Raw genomic sequence first — 15,321 nt, 5'->3', positions numbered from 1 at the left:
TAATAGACCACTTGTAATAGCGATCCAATGCTAGGTGATACGCCAGCTACAATAGATCACTGTTTTGTATTTATTAAAGAGATGCAGAGGAGTGCTGAATTGGCGTTCGTCCATTGCAAAAGTCTTGTTTCTGCACAATGGTCACGTGCCGCGTTGATACAGAGACTGCCACTGGCAGTGTTGATTCAGTGCTAGAAGGAGAAGGTCCATTTTAAAATGGTGGCTCATCCGTTATTGAAGGCCATGCCACTGTTTTAAGGCGTTTGAAAGTAATTAAGTTCCCAATTAACTTTTTTTTACACTTGTGGCTGTGTCATAGTAGAGGATTTATGGAGTTTAGGCAGACAGGATCACCTTTGAGTGCTTCTTATTCCTGCTATTTATCCTTCTGTAGGCGTTCCTATTAATTTGCTACTTTAGCAGAGAGTTTGCTCAGCAAGTGGAGAGACTGCTTTCATGCACTATAACGTTGGCTCATGCCAATTAATGTATATTAGCAAAGATTCCTGCTGTTTTTGTTTTGTTTTGCTTTCTGAAGCCCCCTGCTGCTGTTGATTACACCTAGATCTGCTACTGATTGGGACTGTTAAAAGGCAGATAGTGTGTTGGGTGATTACAGCTGAATCCTTTAATTGTACAAATGTAAAAACTCTTATTTCATTCCAGCTTTATATCACACAGCTGATCTGGAGCAGCATAGCAATTCTTTGTACTGACTACATTTCCCATATATGTATTTTGACATATTTTATCTCTTAAATATATTTACAGTAAAATTTGGAATTGTCTTTTGTAAATTCCAGCATTCTTTATTTCTTACTGTTGCACAGCTATAACACAAGTGTCAGTGGCATATTACTGCTAATTTTAACATTTTGGCATTTATTGAATTTCCAACTCAAACTGGTTTCTAAACATCGCAATTCAATCCTGATAACACCTTTTCCTAATAGAAGGCAGGAGCAGTAATATACTTTGGCAAACCTTCCAACATTTTAAATGTGTAAATTAGGACAGTATGTGCTCACCTTCAAAAGGGGGCATGGTCATGTCATATTAGGACATACTATGTCCTCAAGGACCTGCCTGGCTCCATTTAATGGGCTTGGTCATCCACCCCCCCATATCCACTCCCCTAATCGCTCCCACCACATTGCCATGTGCACCAGTGGCAGAAGTGGAGGACACACTCCCCAACAGCCCCAGCAGTCAGAACACAATTCCTATCTGTCAGGATGGCAGGATAGTCTAATAAACTCTGAAATTCCCACTGGAGGTACTGTTTTGCTAAATCTACTGTAGTTAGCAATCATTAAAATGTATAACAATGAATTAATGTTTTCTGATTCACTACTTAGAAAACTCATCTGTGTGTTTAGAGTTGCTATTTGTTCTTCAAATCCTTACATTTTTATTTATTTCCCTTTAATTCAGTCTCCTCCTCCCTTTCCGGTCGGTATACCTGGCATAATGCCTGTAGCATCTGTATAAAAATGAGACGGAAGAGTCAGATTGTCTGTGTGTTCTAATCATTTTAAAAGAAAGAAGTCATATGATGCCAAAGAACAGACAAATATAACTATTTGATGATTTCAAAACTGAATGTGGACTCGTCCCCATATAGAACCACGTTGAAATGGCTTCAGAAATACTAGTAATTCAGCAAAGTGTGAGTACTGTCATATAGGGCTCCTTAATAGGGGTGTTATGTAGCAAACCCTCTCTAGCCCAATATTCTCCCACCACCCCCCAAAAAAGGATCTGATACATAAAGTGATGCATGCTCTTTATAATAGACTTTGCAGACAAATTGACTTTAATTAAATGACTCATCTCTATCTTCTCCCAAGTTTTTATGTTATCTCAGCATATGCTTGTGCATCTTCAATTTCGTGATCTTTGGCTTTCCTGAAAATGAGCTGTATAGATTCTGTGTTTGTACCATGTGGTATCATTTATAATCTAATTAGAAAACTCAAGGGACTAGTGTTATTTTTTTGCACCTGCCCATTCACATTCTGTGCCTTTTAAAATGTCCAGTTAACAAGACACAGGGGCTTTTATTTTTATTTGTGTTTATTTTAATGTAATTTGAGTTTAAAGTCTTTGAATAAGTATCTAGATCAAATAAATGATAGTTGTGCAGCTAGCTATGTGGTATTGTGTTTAATTAACAAAATGTCTCAAGGATTTTAGTGAAGTGATTTTATATTTTATGACAAATACATGCCTATATGCCAGAAAGCCAATTGTTTTAAAACATGCACTTTTCTTTTGTTGGTATATAATTTTGTGTTTTTGCTTCTAAGCCAGCAAACTGAAAAGAAAACAGGCTTAAATATCAGAAAACATTTTTTTTTATGTTTTTTGCTTAAATAAATTACTGCAAGAAATAAAACCTAAGGGATATTAATTTTGAGCAGTTTTGTACAAATTATGTTTGGATGTACCGGTAAATAAAAACAATATGTATGTGTAGAACAGATATGTACATACACACCCAACTTGACTAAATCGACCAGAGCGGAGCTTTGCTGGGCTGCTGGCATTGCAGTACTATGGTGATGCCTGGCAGGTACTAAGATAAAGATCTTACAACCTGGAAGGAAAGAGCTGCGCTGATGTGAGTTTGTGGCAGCTGCTATAGATATTCTGAACCCAAGGTCATCCCGGGCCAGAAAGGATTTCAGCGATTATCCCTGGATTTACCTTGAAGAATGTAATGGGAATATAAGTGACTGGAATTTGATAGTGTTACATGGAAAGCAGTAGGAGAAGTGGCGGTATGGCATACCATTGTATACACCCAGGGGAGGGCTGGCAAATTTCAGCCCAGGGGGCAAGACTCGACTCAGCAGCCTATTTTAAAAGAAAAAAATGCAGGTGACCCAGCCCAAGGTAGCCGACTATGGGACCGGCCCGGGGGGCAGATGTTCCCCGGCCCCCCAGCCTCATCTGCCCCTGTATACACCCCCACTTTGACTTCTGGATATACATATATTCTATAATGAGATGGAGGACATTTTAGATGACATTCTCCCTTTGATTGTAAAGGATTGTTACAGGGAACTGTCACAATTCTGAGTGTTAAATAGTATCACTAGTTGATAAAATGTGACTTTTTTGTAACATAAACACAAAGGTTTAAACAAGGTAGTAGAGACCCAGTGACCAGAGACCAGAATGATCACAGCGATAACTGGTAAACAGTCCGTGATGAAGGAACAGGACAAATATAGCATCAATTATCTTAATTGCTAATGTAGAGTTGGATTATGGGAGTAGTACTTAAAGGACACAGACCAGAATATAGGTAATGAGTGAAATACTGGATAGGACACCGTTTGAAGGACCTCTGACAAAGTGGATGATATACTGGTAGTGAGTCTCTGTAAAGCATGAGAAGTACCTGCAGTATTGGTATACTAGGCCACTGGAACACAAAGTATTATTATTATTTATTTATAAGGCGCCACATATTCTGTAGCGCCGGACACAGAAGCAAGTGACAAATAGATAAGGTAATGCACATAAGTAGCATAGATGAGTGTGAGTAAAGAGTGCAGCAAAAGACATGACAGGAAGTATGAGGTAGTCAGACAGCAGACAGACATGAGACAATAGGTGGAGAGGACACTGTTCGTAAGATCTTACATTCTAGAGGGAGGGGTTGTGAGAGACAGTAGGACCTGGGAGAAAGTGGAGATATCAGATGAAGGAAGAGGAGGTAATGGATAAGATGGTCAGGAGCTGGTAGGATAGACAAGCTTGAAAAGGTGAATATTGAGTGAGCAGTTTAAGGATTAAAGGTTGAGGGAGAATCAAGTGAGGCGGCGTAGGGAGTTCCAAAAAATTGGGGCAGCACGGCAGAAGTCTTGGAGGCGGTCATAGGCAGAGTTCAGTGGCTGGATGGGTATGAAGCAGAGTCTCTGAAGCTCAGCTTAGCACAGTGGTAGCAAAAGTATCTGGAACATGGGAAAGGATGGCAAAGGCTGCAGAAGAGAGCTGCAGGAAAGACTCAATGATCTGGCAAGGACTGTCCATAGAGTTAAGTATCTAAGGACCAGACACAAGTGAATGTAATTGCCTGCTGGAAAATCTGCAACAGTATATATTAACTGCTCTATTGCTGGGCAGCAGGTAACTGTGATGCAGCAATACTTCTGGTGGAAGAACAATTTGCAGCATTAAGTCTTAACTACTGGAATCAGGATTTCAGTCCTAACAAGTACACTGTTGTTAAGTTACATATTTCCTTAACTATTGGATCTGAATTAAATCTGGTGGAAGGACCTGGATTTGTAGCGTAAGGTGTAGAATCCTTTCACTTAGTGTCCAAGCAGCATTCTTACTATTAGTTGGGATCTAAGCACAATTTTTTGGGGAGAAAATCGTATCACATATGCAATCTGGTAGGTAAAGTATATCAGAAATCCTTTAAGCAAAATATGCACTAACAAGTTGAATGAATGAACTGTGTTTCATTTAGAAGTACATTGCTACATAAGTTCCATATTTAAACAAGTTTGAACTTTGTTTCTATCCTCACGCACCAATTTGACAAGAGCCTTCACATTACTTTGTTTAGATACGTGGATTCATTAGCCGCTTCAGTTTTATGCTTTTACATTGGCTAGCAGCTACAGTTTTAAGCCAACCTGAACTAGGTATTGAGAGATAAGAATTGACTGAGCTGAAATACTGACATTAACATTCTAGTGATTGGCTCCAAGTAGCCCTGCTCACTTCATCACATGCTCAACCATGTGCACCCAGTTTTTAAGAATAAATACACTGGTCTCACCCCTAATACTTAGTAGTGATCATAATACAGTTATATTCAATGTAAAAAAAGATGCTTTAATAAACATATTCAAGGTAATTACTTACTTTATACAACTACCAGGTACCTGGTATCAATATTACAATACCCAGGCCTTTATAATTAACAGGGAAAATCTGCAAAGCCTGAGACTGTTCCTTTAAATCAGGGGAAGTAGGTAGGGATTCATTTTACTGTGTTTTTCCCTTTAAGGTTACTCTATGTTGAAACAAATTATAAAAATCTAATGCAGGAGCTCTAAAATGTCATTTGTACTTCTAGTATAAATACGATTTTGTATATAACTTTACCAGTCATTAGCCATTTAGCACCCTGTGCTTCTGTATTTTCTACAGCCTTGAATGTTTTATGACTTTTCCTGTGTTTGAGTTTTGTACCTAATATCCTGCAAAGAATAAAACATGACGAGTTGAGTGATACAGTGCTTAGGGGACTTTCCAGGTTCTCACTATCCTCTTGAACCTTTGGGGATTAAAATGGAATCTTAACCCATTAGATGACCTTAACACAATTGTATTTTGTATGAAGCTTCTCATTTTCATGTTTCAACACATTATGACAATGGAAAGTACATTCTTAATAATGGAAGTAAAAGCTTTATATATGTATTATATTTTTATCCTCCCTACAAATCTGTTGTATTTAATTTCTTACTCATTTATTTACCTATTTTTTATGTATATTTTACAGATAAAAACTAGGTTAATTTGGCAGGCTGTTTCCTGGGATATAGAGCAGTGTAATTCAAAGACGCATTGGGTGTTAGCATTCATTTATGGGGTGATATTTCTTAATTTGTGTGATACTTGCTAAGAGTTTCTGCAATTGCAAGAAAAAAAACAACAGCACAATCATGAACGGAAATACAAGAAAAAAAACAACAACAATCTGGAACAAAGACGTTTTATATGTTGAGAGTTTGTGAAAACTATTTTAAATGAATTAATAGTATATATGAGTGTATATAACATGATTGAAGCCTGCTATAACCTTTGTTGACTAAGGAGATTTCTGGAAGCTGGCCTGAGCCTGCATACCTGTGAGACACTTGCCCAAGTGGCATTATTGCAATTATTTCAATCTTAGTCTTTATCTGCTCCACATCCAATTCTCGAGTTTTGTAACTTAATTGCAGATATTACAAAGAAACTTTTGTATTTGATGGCAGATAGAATCTACACAGCCCATCTAATCTGCCTATTTTATTGCTGAGACTCTACTTAGATTTAGAATATGTATACACAGGCATGTTTAAATTCCCCTAAAATTTTTACCTTTGTTGGAAGGCTTCCACCTCTCCACTACTCTTTCAGTGAAGTAATTCCTCCCCCCCACATTTCCCCTCAACTTCACCTCTGTAGTATGCTTTCCCCCTATACCTTGTTAAAACTCTTTTTATATATATATATATATATATATATATATATATATATAATTTTCCATATTCTTGACCATTCCTCTAATCTGCCTAGGTCATCATTAATTTTGTCCGCAGAGATACATTGTGATAGAGATTTTACAGAAATTTCCGCTAATTTTTCCCATAGTGGTGTACAGAAAAAATAGTGGAAATTTCTTACCCTATATAGTGCCAGCAGATTCCATAGCGTCATCATCTACATCATCAACATTTATTTATATAGTGCAAGCAGATTCCATGGCGTCATCATCCACATCATCAACATTTATTTATATAGTGCCAGCAGATTCCATAGCGTCCTCATCCACATCAACAACATCTATAATATAAAAGCCTAGTGGCGTGTGTTAGTCTGTGTGTGTGTGAAAAAAAAAAAACAAGCTGCAGCGCCACCTGCTGGGTGGAGTTATATACTGACCTACTAAATTCTTAGTGTGTGTTGGGAAAAAAAACTCAGAATGGGCTGAAATTTGGTATACTAAGATGTTTTTAATTTGTTAATTTAATTTGTTGATTGTTAAAAGTGTTTATAAAGATTTAAAAAAAAGATATATATTTCTTGAAGGAGAAGTGACAGTTGGGAGTGGTTGGTGGTTGCCGGGGGTGACAGTGGGGAATGGTTGGTGGTTGCCGGGGCTGACAGAGCGAGAGGAGTGTGATACTCAGGACCGCTAAGAGAGATCCCTGTGTCTGGATAGACATCTGGATAGATGTGGCGATGAAGGATGAGGTGATGGAGAAAAATGATGAGGTGGTGACATGTGGACAAAACCACGTTAAAAAAGGGCGCTTGCGTCGGGAAGTAACGCTCTTCCCCTGAGGAGGCCTGGGCTAGGCCCAAATGCATGACAAGAACCTTTTTAACACCTTAAGTAGCTTGATTTGACTAGAATACATGAGTATCATACATGGGTTAACTTGTTTATTTATATAGTGCCAGCAGATTCCATAGCGCTTTACATTTGTCATGTATTCATTATGTACCTACAATGTATATTTTTTTACTTTAAGTTTCTATAGTGGTTCTGGCGCTCCTTACATTTTGCAGATTATTAATTTTAATCGAATAATTAATTATACATACACCTTGACACCTTTTCCTGGATAAATATTGTTTGCTGTCTTTTTATGGATTAAATAAACAACCTGATATTTTTTTTTATTATTATTAGAGTGTCACCTGTGTCTTGAATTAGTACTAGGGTGGATTGTATCTGATATTATTTGGCCGTGCACCCTGACATCACTGATCACAATGGCCCATACATTTTCTTTGGGTAATACGTAAAGCTTTTCTGCTTCATTCCTTTTATTAAGTTTTCCTCAGCCAGAGATTATGCTGCCCCCACAGTTTACCTAGTACAGCCTTTACCAGCAAAGAGCATTATTTCAATTGCAATTCCTCCTCTGTGCTTCTTAGTGTGTTCATCTATGAACTGTGCTCCATGAGTGCAGCATACACTGAATTGTCCTGCACATCTTCCATGCCAATTCAAGTTTACAGTCTAGTTTAAGTGACTGGGACACAGGAAAAGAAAATGTCTTATACACAGCAAGTAAACCGATAGTGTTGACCTGCTAATGTACACTGAGAGATCATTGATCTCTATGGTAGATACATCAACTGTACTCACTAAAGCACAGAACACATCTGACAAATAGCATTAACTTTTGGTGATCTTCAGTAAATATTGAAGATGCACTTATAATAGAGATGAATTTTCTCTATATTGTCAGGATGAGCTAACTACACTGCAAGTAAAAAGCAATGATAGTATTATGTACTATATATGAGCAGCTTGTTCAAGGTCACAAGGAGCTGACTTTTAGATTTCAAATGGATCTGCAACATATTTCTGAGGGTCACTGTTATAAAGTCAGTGCCCTAAACCTCTGAGCTACACAGGAGCAGAACACTGCATTGCCGGACTCTATAGCAAAATTTGGAGGAGGTCCCATCACCACACATGTGCCAGACCGACACATGCTCAGAATAGACCCCATCTCTATTCTTCTGTTAATTTAGCACATATGCATTGAGGGTCCAGTCAGGGCCTAAGTGCACAATTCCCATACAGGCATATGCTCAATAGAGCAGAGCAGGGTCTTGGAGGATGACCCGATATTCCCGGGCCCTCTCACCTCCTTGTAGCTCACCACATACATCGGTGATATTTATACCCATATATGTACATACAGTGGTGGAACTATGTCTGTTTAGAGCACATAAAGACTTTTATTAGTCTAACTTGCACTAAACTTACCAAACTAGAGCTAATATTCGCTGTATACTGATACTGTAAGTATCATATTATTAAACAAGCTTGTAAATAGTTAATAAAAAATTATGTTAAGTATGTACACTAATCAACCACAAAATTAAAGCCACTAACAAGTGAAGTGAATAACATTTATTTGTTTTGTTACAATGACAACTGTCAAGGGATGAGATATATTATGCAGCTAGTGAACAGTCAGTTCTTGAAGTTGATGTGTTGGAATCAGGAAAAATGGACAAGCGTAAGGATCTGAGCGACCTTCACAAGGGCCCAATTGGGATGGCTGGGTCAGAGCATCTCCAAAACGGCAGGTCATGTGGGTAGTTCCCAGTATGCAGTGGTTAGTACCAAACATGGTCCAGGAAGGACAACCGGAGAACCAGCGACATTGTCTTGGGTGCCCAATGCTCATTGATGCGCGTGGGGAGCGAAAGCTAGCTCATCAGGTCCACACAGTCCATCGCCGCCTGCTGGCATTCATGTGAATGTCACTTTAACACATTCCACCTACCTAAACATTGTTACAAAGTATACTCCATCATGGTAATTGCATTTTATGATGGCAGTGACCTCTTTCAGCAGGATACTGAACCCTGCCACACTGCAAAAATTGTTCAGGTATGGTTTGTGGAACATGATAAAGTGTTCAAGGTGTTGGCTTGACCTCTAAATTCCCCAGATCTCAATCCAGTCGAACTTGTGTGAAATGTGCTGCAAAATCAAGACCGAGCCATGGAGCCTCCACCTTGTATCTTCAGTACTTAAAAGATCTGCTGCTGACATCTTCAGAGGTCTTGTGGAGTCCATGCATCGACAGGTCAGAGCTGTATTGCCGGCACAACCGGGACCTACACAATATTAGGCAGGTGGTTTTAATGTTGTGGCTGATCTGTGTAGATTAGTACTTGTATATATCAAACTTTGTATAATATATGTTTATATTTGGTGAGATATGATGTCATGATTGAAATTTGGTGAATAGTGATGTCATCATTTATATTTGCAGAGTAGTAATATAATCACTTACAGGGGCAGGCTGGCTGGGGATCAGGGGGGCATCTGCCCCCCGGGCGGGTCCCATAGTGGGCTACCTTGGACTGGGTCACCGGGCCACCTTCATTTTTTTTCTTTTTAAAATGTTCCTAATAGGCTTCTGAGTCGAGTCTTGCCCCTCGGAATAAAATTTGGTCTGGTATACCGTGGTGTGCCATTCTGCCACTTCTCCTACTGCAGTCATTGTAAACCTATTAAATTCCATTCATTTACATTTTCTATACTGCCACATCTAAATTTCCACTTTGACCACTGGTTAATAGTAAATTTGTGACAGTGTTTCATTATTGACTGTATAACTGTCAGTGAAGGTAAAATACAGAGAACACATACAAGCAAATTGTTTTGTCACAGTTATAACTTATGTATAACAGATAATATAATGTTTACTGGGAATGAAATGGTTAGTAGAAGTCACCAAAGAGTTCTGTGCCCTGTATCTACCTGTGACCTCACCTTCAAATGGTCACTGAATAATCTGTCATTTATTGCTTTTAAAGGGACATTGCACCAAAACATTTCTTATTATAAAGACAACATATGTTTTGAAGAGATCTTCTTGTTGACTAAATAAGAAGAGTAGAAATAAACCTGAATACTTTTTGCAGGGCCTCTCACTCACTCCCATCAATGGAAATATGTGCCGCATGACTATATGATGTGATCTGTAAAATCTTAAAATCAGCATCTATCTTTTCATAGTTGAAAAACTGTTTATGTTAATCATTATCTATTATAACTTTGTGCATATTATTGTTAGAAATAAAAATACAAGTATTCCTTTGAAACAGTCTATCGTCCTGTATGTCACTGCTCTTGGTTTGTGCTATGAACTATTTATAGGTTGCCAATGTATGTTACTTACAGAAGAGAGAGTAGGGGAAATAAGAGCTCAGATGCTTCACACAGCCATCAAGGGATTGACATGGTTCATTAATATATGCATGCATTAATGGTGGTGCAATAAAACTTTCAAAATTGAGTTGGCGTGAGATTACCTTTTTTAGGGCAATCCAAAATTATTTTAAAAAAGCAAGATTGGACTTTAATTTTAAATTTGTGGAATTACATATATTAGCGTAATCAAAGAGCTGTTATCTAAACAGACATATGAAAAGACATACTACATTATTTGTACATTTACTGAACGTGGAAAATTAAAGATATATGATGCAAATGCTGTTTTTCTTCTGTTGTGATGTCATCAGGGCTGCAAATGGGCCCATGTAACAGATTAATGTGAGGCCCCTACTAAATGAATAATGTATAGATAGATATATACCTACATACTGGAGATGTTATTTGTAGATCTTGTGTTGAAATCAACTAGAATTATTGCCAATACAATATCCTAGTATCAATTAAATGATGGATTTATTGTATATTTAAACTGTTGGTTAATGTATTATATTTTATCATGTATTGCAAGTGCAACCTATTGGATCTGTATTTACACCCCCATCTCTACTACTAGGCCAATCAGTGTATGTATAATTTCTGTACGTTATATGAGAGCAACAGAGGAAACCAGAAGCACAGATATAAACATGGTGCATGGGACAGCATATGGCAGATGTGTTAATGTGAATGAGTGTGAATAAGACAGAAGCTCTAGACTCACTTTGTATGGTATTTCCTGCTGTCACAGGTCCAGGCGGCAGCCAGCGAGGTGAGAAGTCAGGTGTGTGGAGATTCATTACTGGCAGGTCAGTTCTGCTAGAGTCAAGTGTATGGTATAAAGTAGGGGATTACTGATTCTTGGAATTGGTTTGGTATAGTATTTGTTTAAGGTCTTGTCATCATCAAAATTACAAGATTTTAAAATGTATATTTTTATAGTTTTATCGTCTAGTAGTAGAACATGGCATATATATGTATATATATTTCTATATATTTTTGCACCTAAAGACCTACTGATGTGGATATTGTGACAGTATACTCTGTTATATTGATACATGTGGAACTAATGTTCAGCATGTATTAATGTATCATATACCAGTGCTGCAACTCTTATTGTTAAGGTTGTTTAAAAATCCTTCCCTCAACCGGTTCTATTTTCATTTCTGTACCACCCTTTACCCCATCCTTTTCCCCTGATATGTGAATATCTATATTGAATATCAATTATATGTAATTTCTTCCAGACTTTTTTAAATAATTCCATAAAGAGTAACAGAGGAAAAATGAAATATCTCAGAAATGCTAATGCATTTTTGGATTATATCTTATATTTGGATGTTATACCTTTTGAATATTGTTCTTTTAATTAGCTTCAGTAGGTAATGTTAATAAATACATGTCAAAAAATGTCAATTACAGTATTAGTTAAATGATCTTCAAGCTTCAAATGCTAATTGTGATGGTTTAGTCATATCCTAAATAGCTTTTTCTGTACTTACACATTCTCTACAAAGACAGCTTTTCCAGCAATGGAAATATGATCTAAAATAGAAGTGGCATCTCACCTCTGGCTGTAGTGGTAATGCTACTTCAGTGACATTATGGAATAGGCTTGTTCCTCTATTCTATATCTTATCAGTGGGGTTATTTATTTACTCAAATAAAATGTTGGCAAATCCTATAAGCAGAAAAGTTATTTTTGGCAAGAAGGATGAGTTTGAATGAATAGCCATTTAGGGGTCTATTTATCATTGGTGGCCAGTGGGTGGCAGTAAGAATCATTTTGTAGTGCTGCATACCATAGTGATACAAAAAGTATTGCTGTTGTTTTTTATGAAGTTAGGGCTTATTAACCAGCCCTCCTAAAGTAACTTAAATTCCTTGGATGGAGGACCTGAACCCTGCGTTGCTATCGCATGCTCATAGTCACGGGACCCGGCAATTGATCCACAGCGTCTTCTCTGGCAGTGATCATTGAAAAGGTAAGCTGTTTTTGAGATGACGTTAGTCTTTAAATGCTGGCAATGAAAAGAAAAACTTTTCACTGCTTGTTAAATTGGGTCACATCACAGTCCATATGGTAGTCATTGCGGACTGCAGTGACCTGCGTTAAACCTCTGATTTCTCCTTCGCTTTAAGCCCTTGATAAATTGAAAGAAGAGCTGCGATGGCCAATCACAGGAGAAAGCAACTGTATTCTCCAGGTTTTTGGCTCATCGAAGCTTAAAATAGACCCCTAAGTTTAAAATGTTTTAGTATACTTACTTATACGCCTTACTTACTTATTGTACTATTGACTTAACGAGTGCTAATTAATAAATCTCCGTTATATTGTACTGAGCATTTTTGCTCGTGACCACTGCAAGCAATATTTGAATTGACCTGAAGAGGTACAATATTTAAAGGTATAAATGGCACATCAAAGTCCAACCTTCTACCACTTTTGAAATACCTTTCCATTACATTTAACTTATCAGTTTTACACTTGAATTACTGCTCAGAGACGTCAGTGTGCGTAGGAATGCACTTCTGCACTGAGTTGCAACACAAAGGTGGAAAATTATAGCATGAGATCTGAAGACCCCCAACTCTGACATTCAAAAATCAAATTATTTTGCAGAAACAAAAAGATTATGTGCCTATTCAGTCAAAAGGTGTGCTCTTTAACCACTGGATCTCCTTTCATTTATATCCTTCCACAAATTAAAACAAAATAAAATTTTGTATTTGCAAGTACACCAATGTGCCGACACAAATCTAAGTACATCAGTGTGCCGACACACCTCTCGGCTTGTGGAAGCTTCTATTCCTCCACAAATACCTTCATCTTGCTCCATAAACCTGTGCTTTTTGATGAAAATCTAAGTGCACTTGCAAAAATCAAAGTATACAGTGGGGTCGGAGCTAATGCTGATTGGCTTTTTGCGCTTTGTAAATGGTCACCTTTGTCTTTTGAAATGTGTACATGCTTCTTCTCCAATCAAGAAAAATAGTAAAAACAAAGTAATTTATTCATGAATGGAATCAAAATGGCATTTTGTGTAAAATGATAGTCTTTTCATGAAAATTTCTTGTGTCTTTTTTTTTGGGAAATACAAGGTGACTTAAAACAGAATATTATACTTGAATTTAAATTGTTGAAAAGAAGTTGGTTCCAATATTTTAACAGCTGTCATCACAAATCATTTAAGATGCCTGTAGATAATGTTTTTGAGGTAGGCGAAGAATCTTCATTTTTTTCTTTCCTCCGCCATAGAATGATTGGTACTGATTTACTGAATTGTAGCAATTGTGTTTGCAAACGGAGACAGCTGTTGAGTCAGAATTTTCACCACTAGAGAAATCTAAACTGCAAATTACATCAACATAGTAAAGAAACTATAAAATACACCTTTTAGTTAGGTACATGTGTTTACCTTTTTAAATTGTTAAGATCTGAATATATTTGGTGCATTTGTTGTGCATTGCTTGCACTTTATGTTTAGAGGTTTTAAACATTTTCCTCTTGCTCTGACTGTATTTTTATCTTGGATAAAAAATAAATAAAAAAAACACCTCTCCTCCTACCCCACTCCTGCAACTGGATAGTTTTATATAGCCCCACCAAATCCACAGCGCTGTACACAGAATATCAGTCATTCATATCAGTCCCTGCCACATTGCATATTACAGTGTAATTTCCCTAATACACACACAGACTAGGGTTAATTTTGACAGCAGTCAATTAAGCTACCAGAATGGTTTTGGAGTGTTTGGGTAGACCCACGCAAATATGTGGAGAACATACAAACGCCACACAGATGAGGCCTTGGTCAACAATCAAACTCATGACCCCAGCACTGTGAGGCAGAACCGATAAGCCTCCATGCTGCCCTGGATGACTGCTTAGCCTAAAATATACATTGGTTATGTAAAAGACATACTGTTAACATTCACAACTATATATGTCATTTTTTTTATTGAAAGCCTGGGAACGTGCTTTGGAAACCCAACGTGCCCAAAAAAGGTGCAAAACCAATAAAAAAAAGTGCACAAAGGGATACGGAATTTAGCCTTTCCTTTAAAAAGAAAGGGCCCTGATCCCCGACCCCCGGAACCAAAAGGTCCCTTAGGGGACAAGGGTCTTTGGACCCCCTTCGCCGCAAGGCTAGGGGGGCCCCTTTAGCCACTGGGATCCGCCGATGCTTCACACAGGGCTCGATATCTAGTCCACCCCTGGGAAGGAGGACCTACGTTGGTTTTCAGGGGGGCCGGAGCCTCAGGGCCGCACAGCCCCCTCTAGATATTCCGGGGACAAGAGCCAAAGAGGGCCTACCCGCACCCACAAAAATCCAGAAACTGTGAACATAAAAGTGATGGTGACAAACGGGAAGAAAAAATAAATAGTGCAGAGTGGATACGGCGCCAGTCTAATGGCTGGGCTTGTTATAACAATTTTCTCGCCCAGCCATAAGGCCAGGGCAAAGAATATGGCGATTGCACAAAAGAAAGTGATCAAAATTGCATAGGTGCCAACATAATCACGTGTTTACGGTCCCATGAGCAGTGATTTATGGCACCCCTGGGTCGCCACTCCAGAGGCACATTTGTCCCAGGCTTTCATAAGCTGCCTATCCGGCCCCTGGCCAGAGGACCAAGTACAGCTCTGCCACATCTGCACTTGATCTTAGCCAAAAGGCTGAGAAGCGACTATATATCACTGTTCCAGGTGATTAACATAGCTGAATATATTTTACACTGTGGAGTTTCCTATCAGTCCCCCCTTAGAAGAACGTTGCAGCCAACAGCTTATGTTGATAACAGAGAACAATAGCTACATGTAGCTG

General features: G+C 38.1%; 1 protein-coding gene across 1 annotated transcript in view; it reads left to right on the top strand.

Annotated features, from left to right (window-relative positions):
* The first annotated feature begins 1,446 nt into the window (after positions 1–1,446).
* Positions 1,447–15,321, top strand: part of TBC1D5 (TBC1 domain family member 5) — a 317,866-nt gene continuing 303,991 nt past the window's right edge. The window contains exon 1 of the mRNA XM_075212315.1: positions 1,447–1,669. Coding sequence (XP_075068416.1) covers positions 1,637–1,669 — 33 coding nt within the window. The 5' untranslated portion in view covers positions 1,447–1,636. The remainder of the gene's footprint in view (positions 1,670–15,321) is intronic.

Source organism: Mixophyes fleayi, chromosome 5, assembly GCF_038048845.1.
Source record: "Mixophyes fleayi isolate aMixFle1 chromosome 5, aMixFle1.hap1, whole genome shotgun sequence".
Lineage (NCBI taxonomy): Eukaryota > Metazoa > Chordata > Amphibia > Anura > Limnodynastidae > Mixophyes > Mixophyes fleayi.
This window is presented reverse-complemented; position numbering and strand designations above follow the sequence as displayed.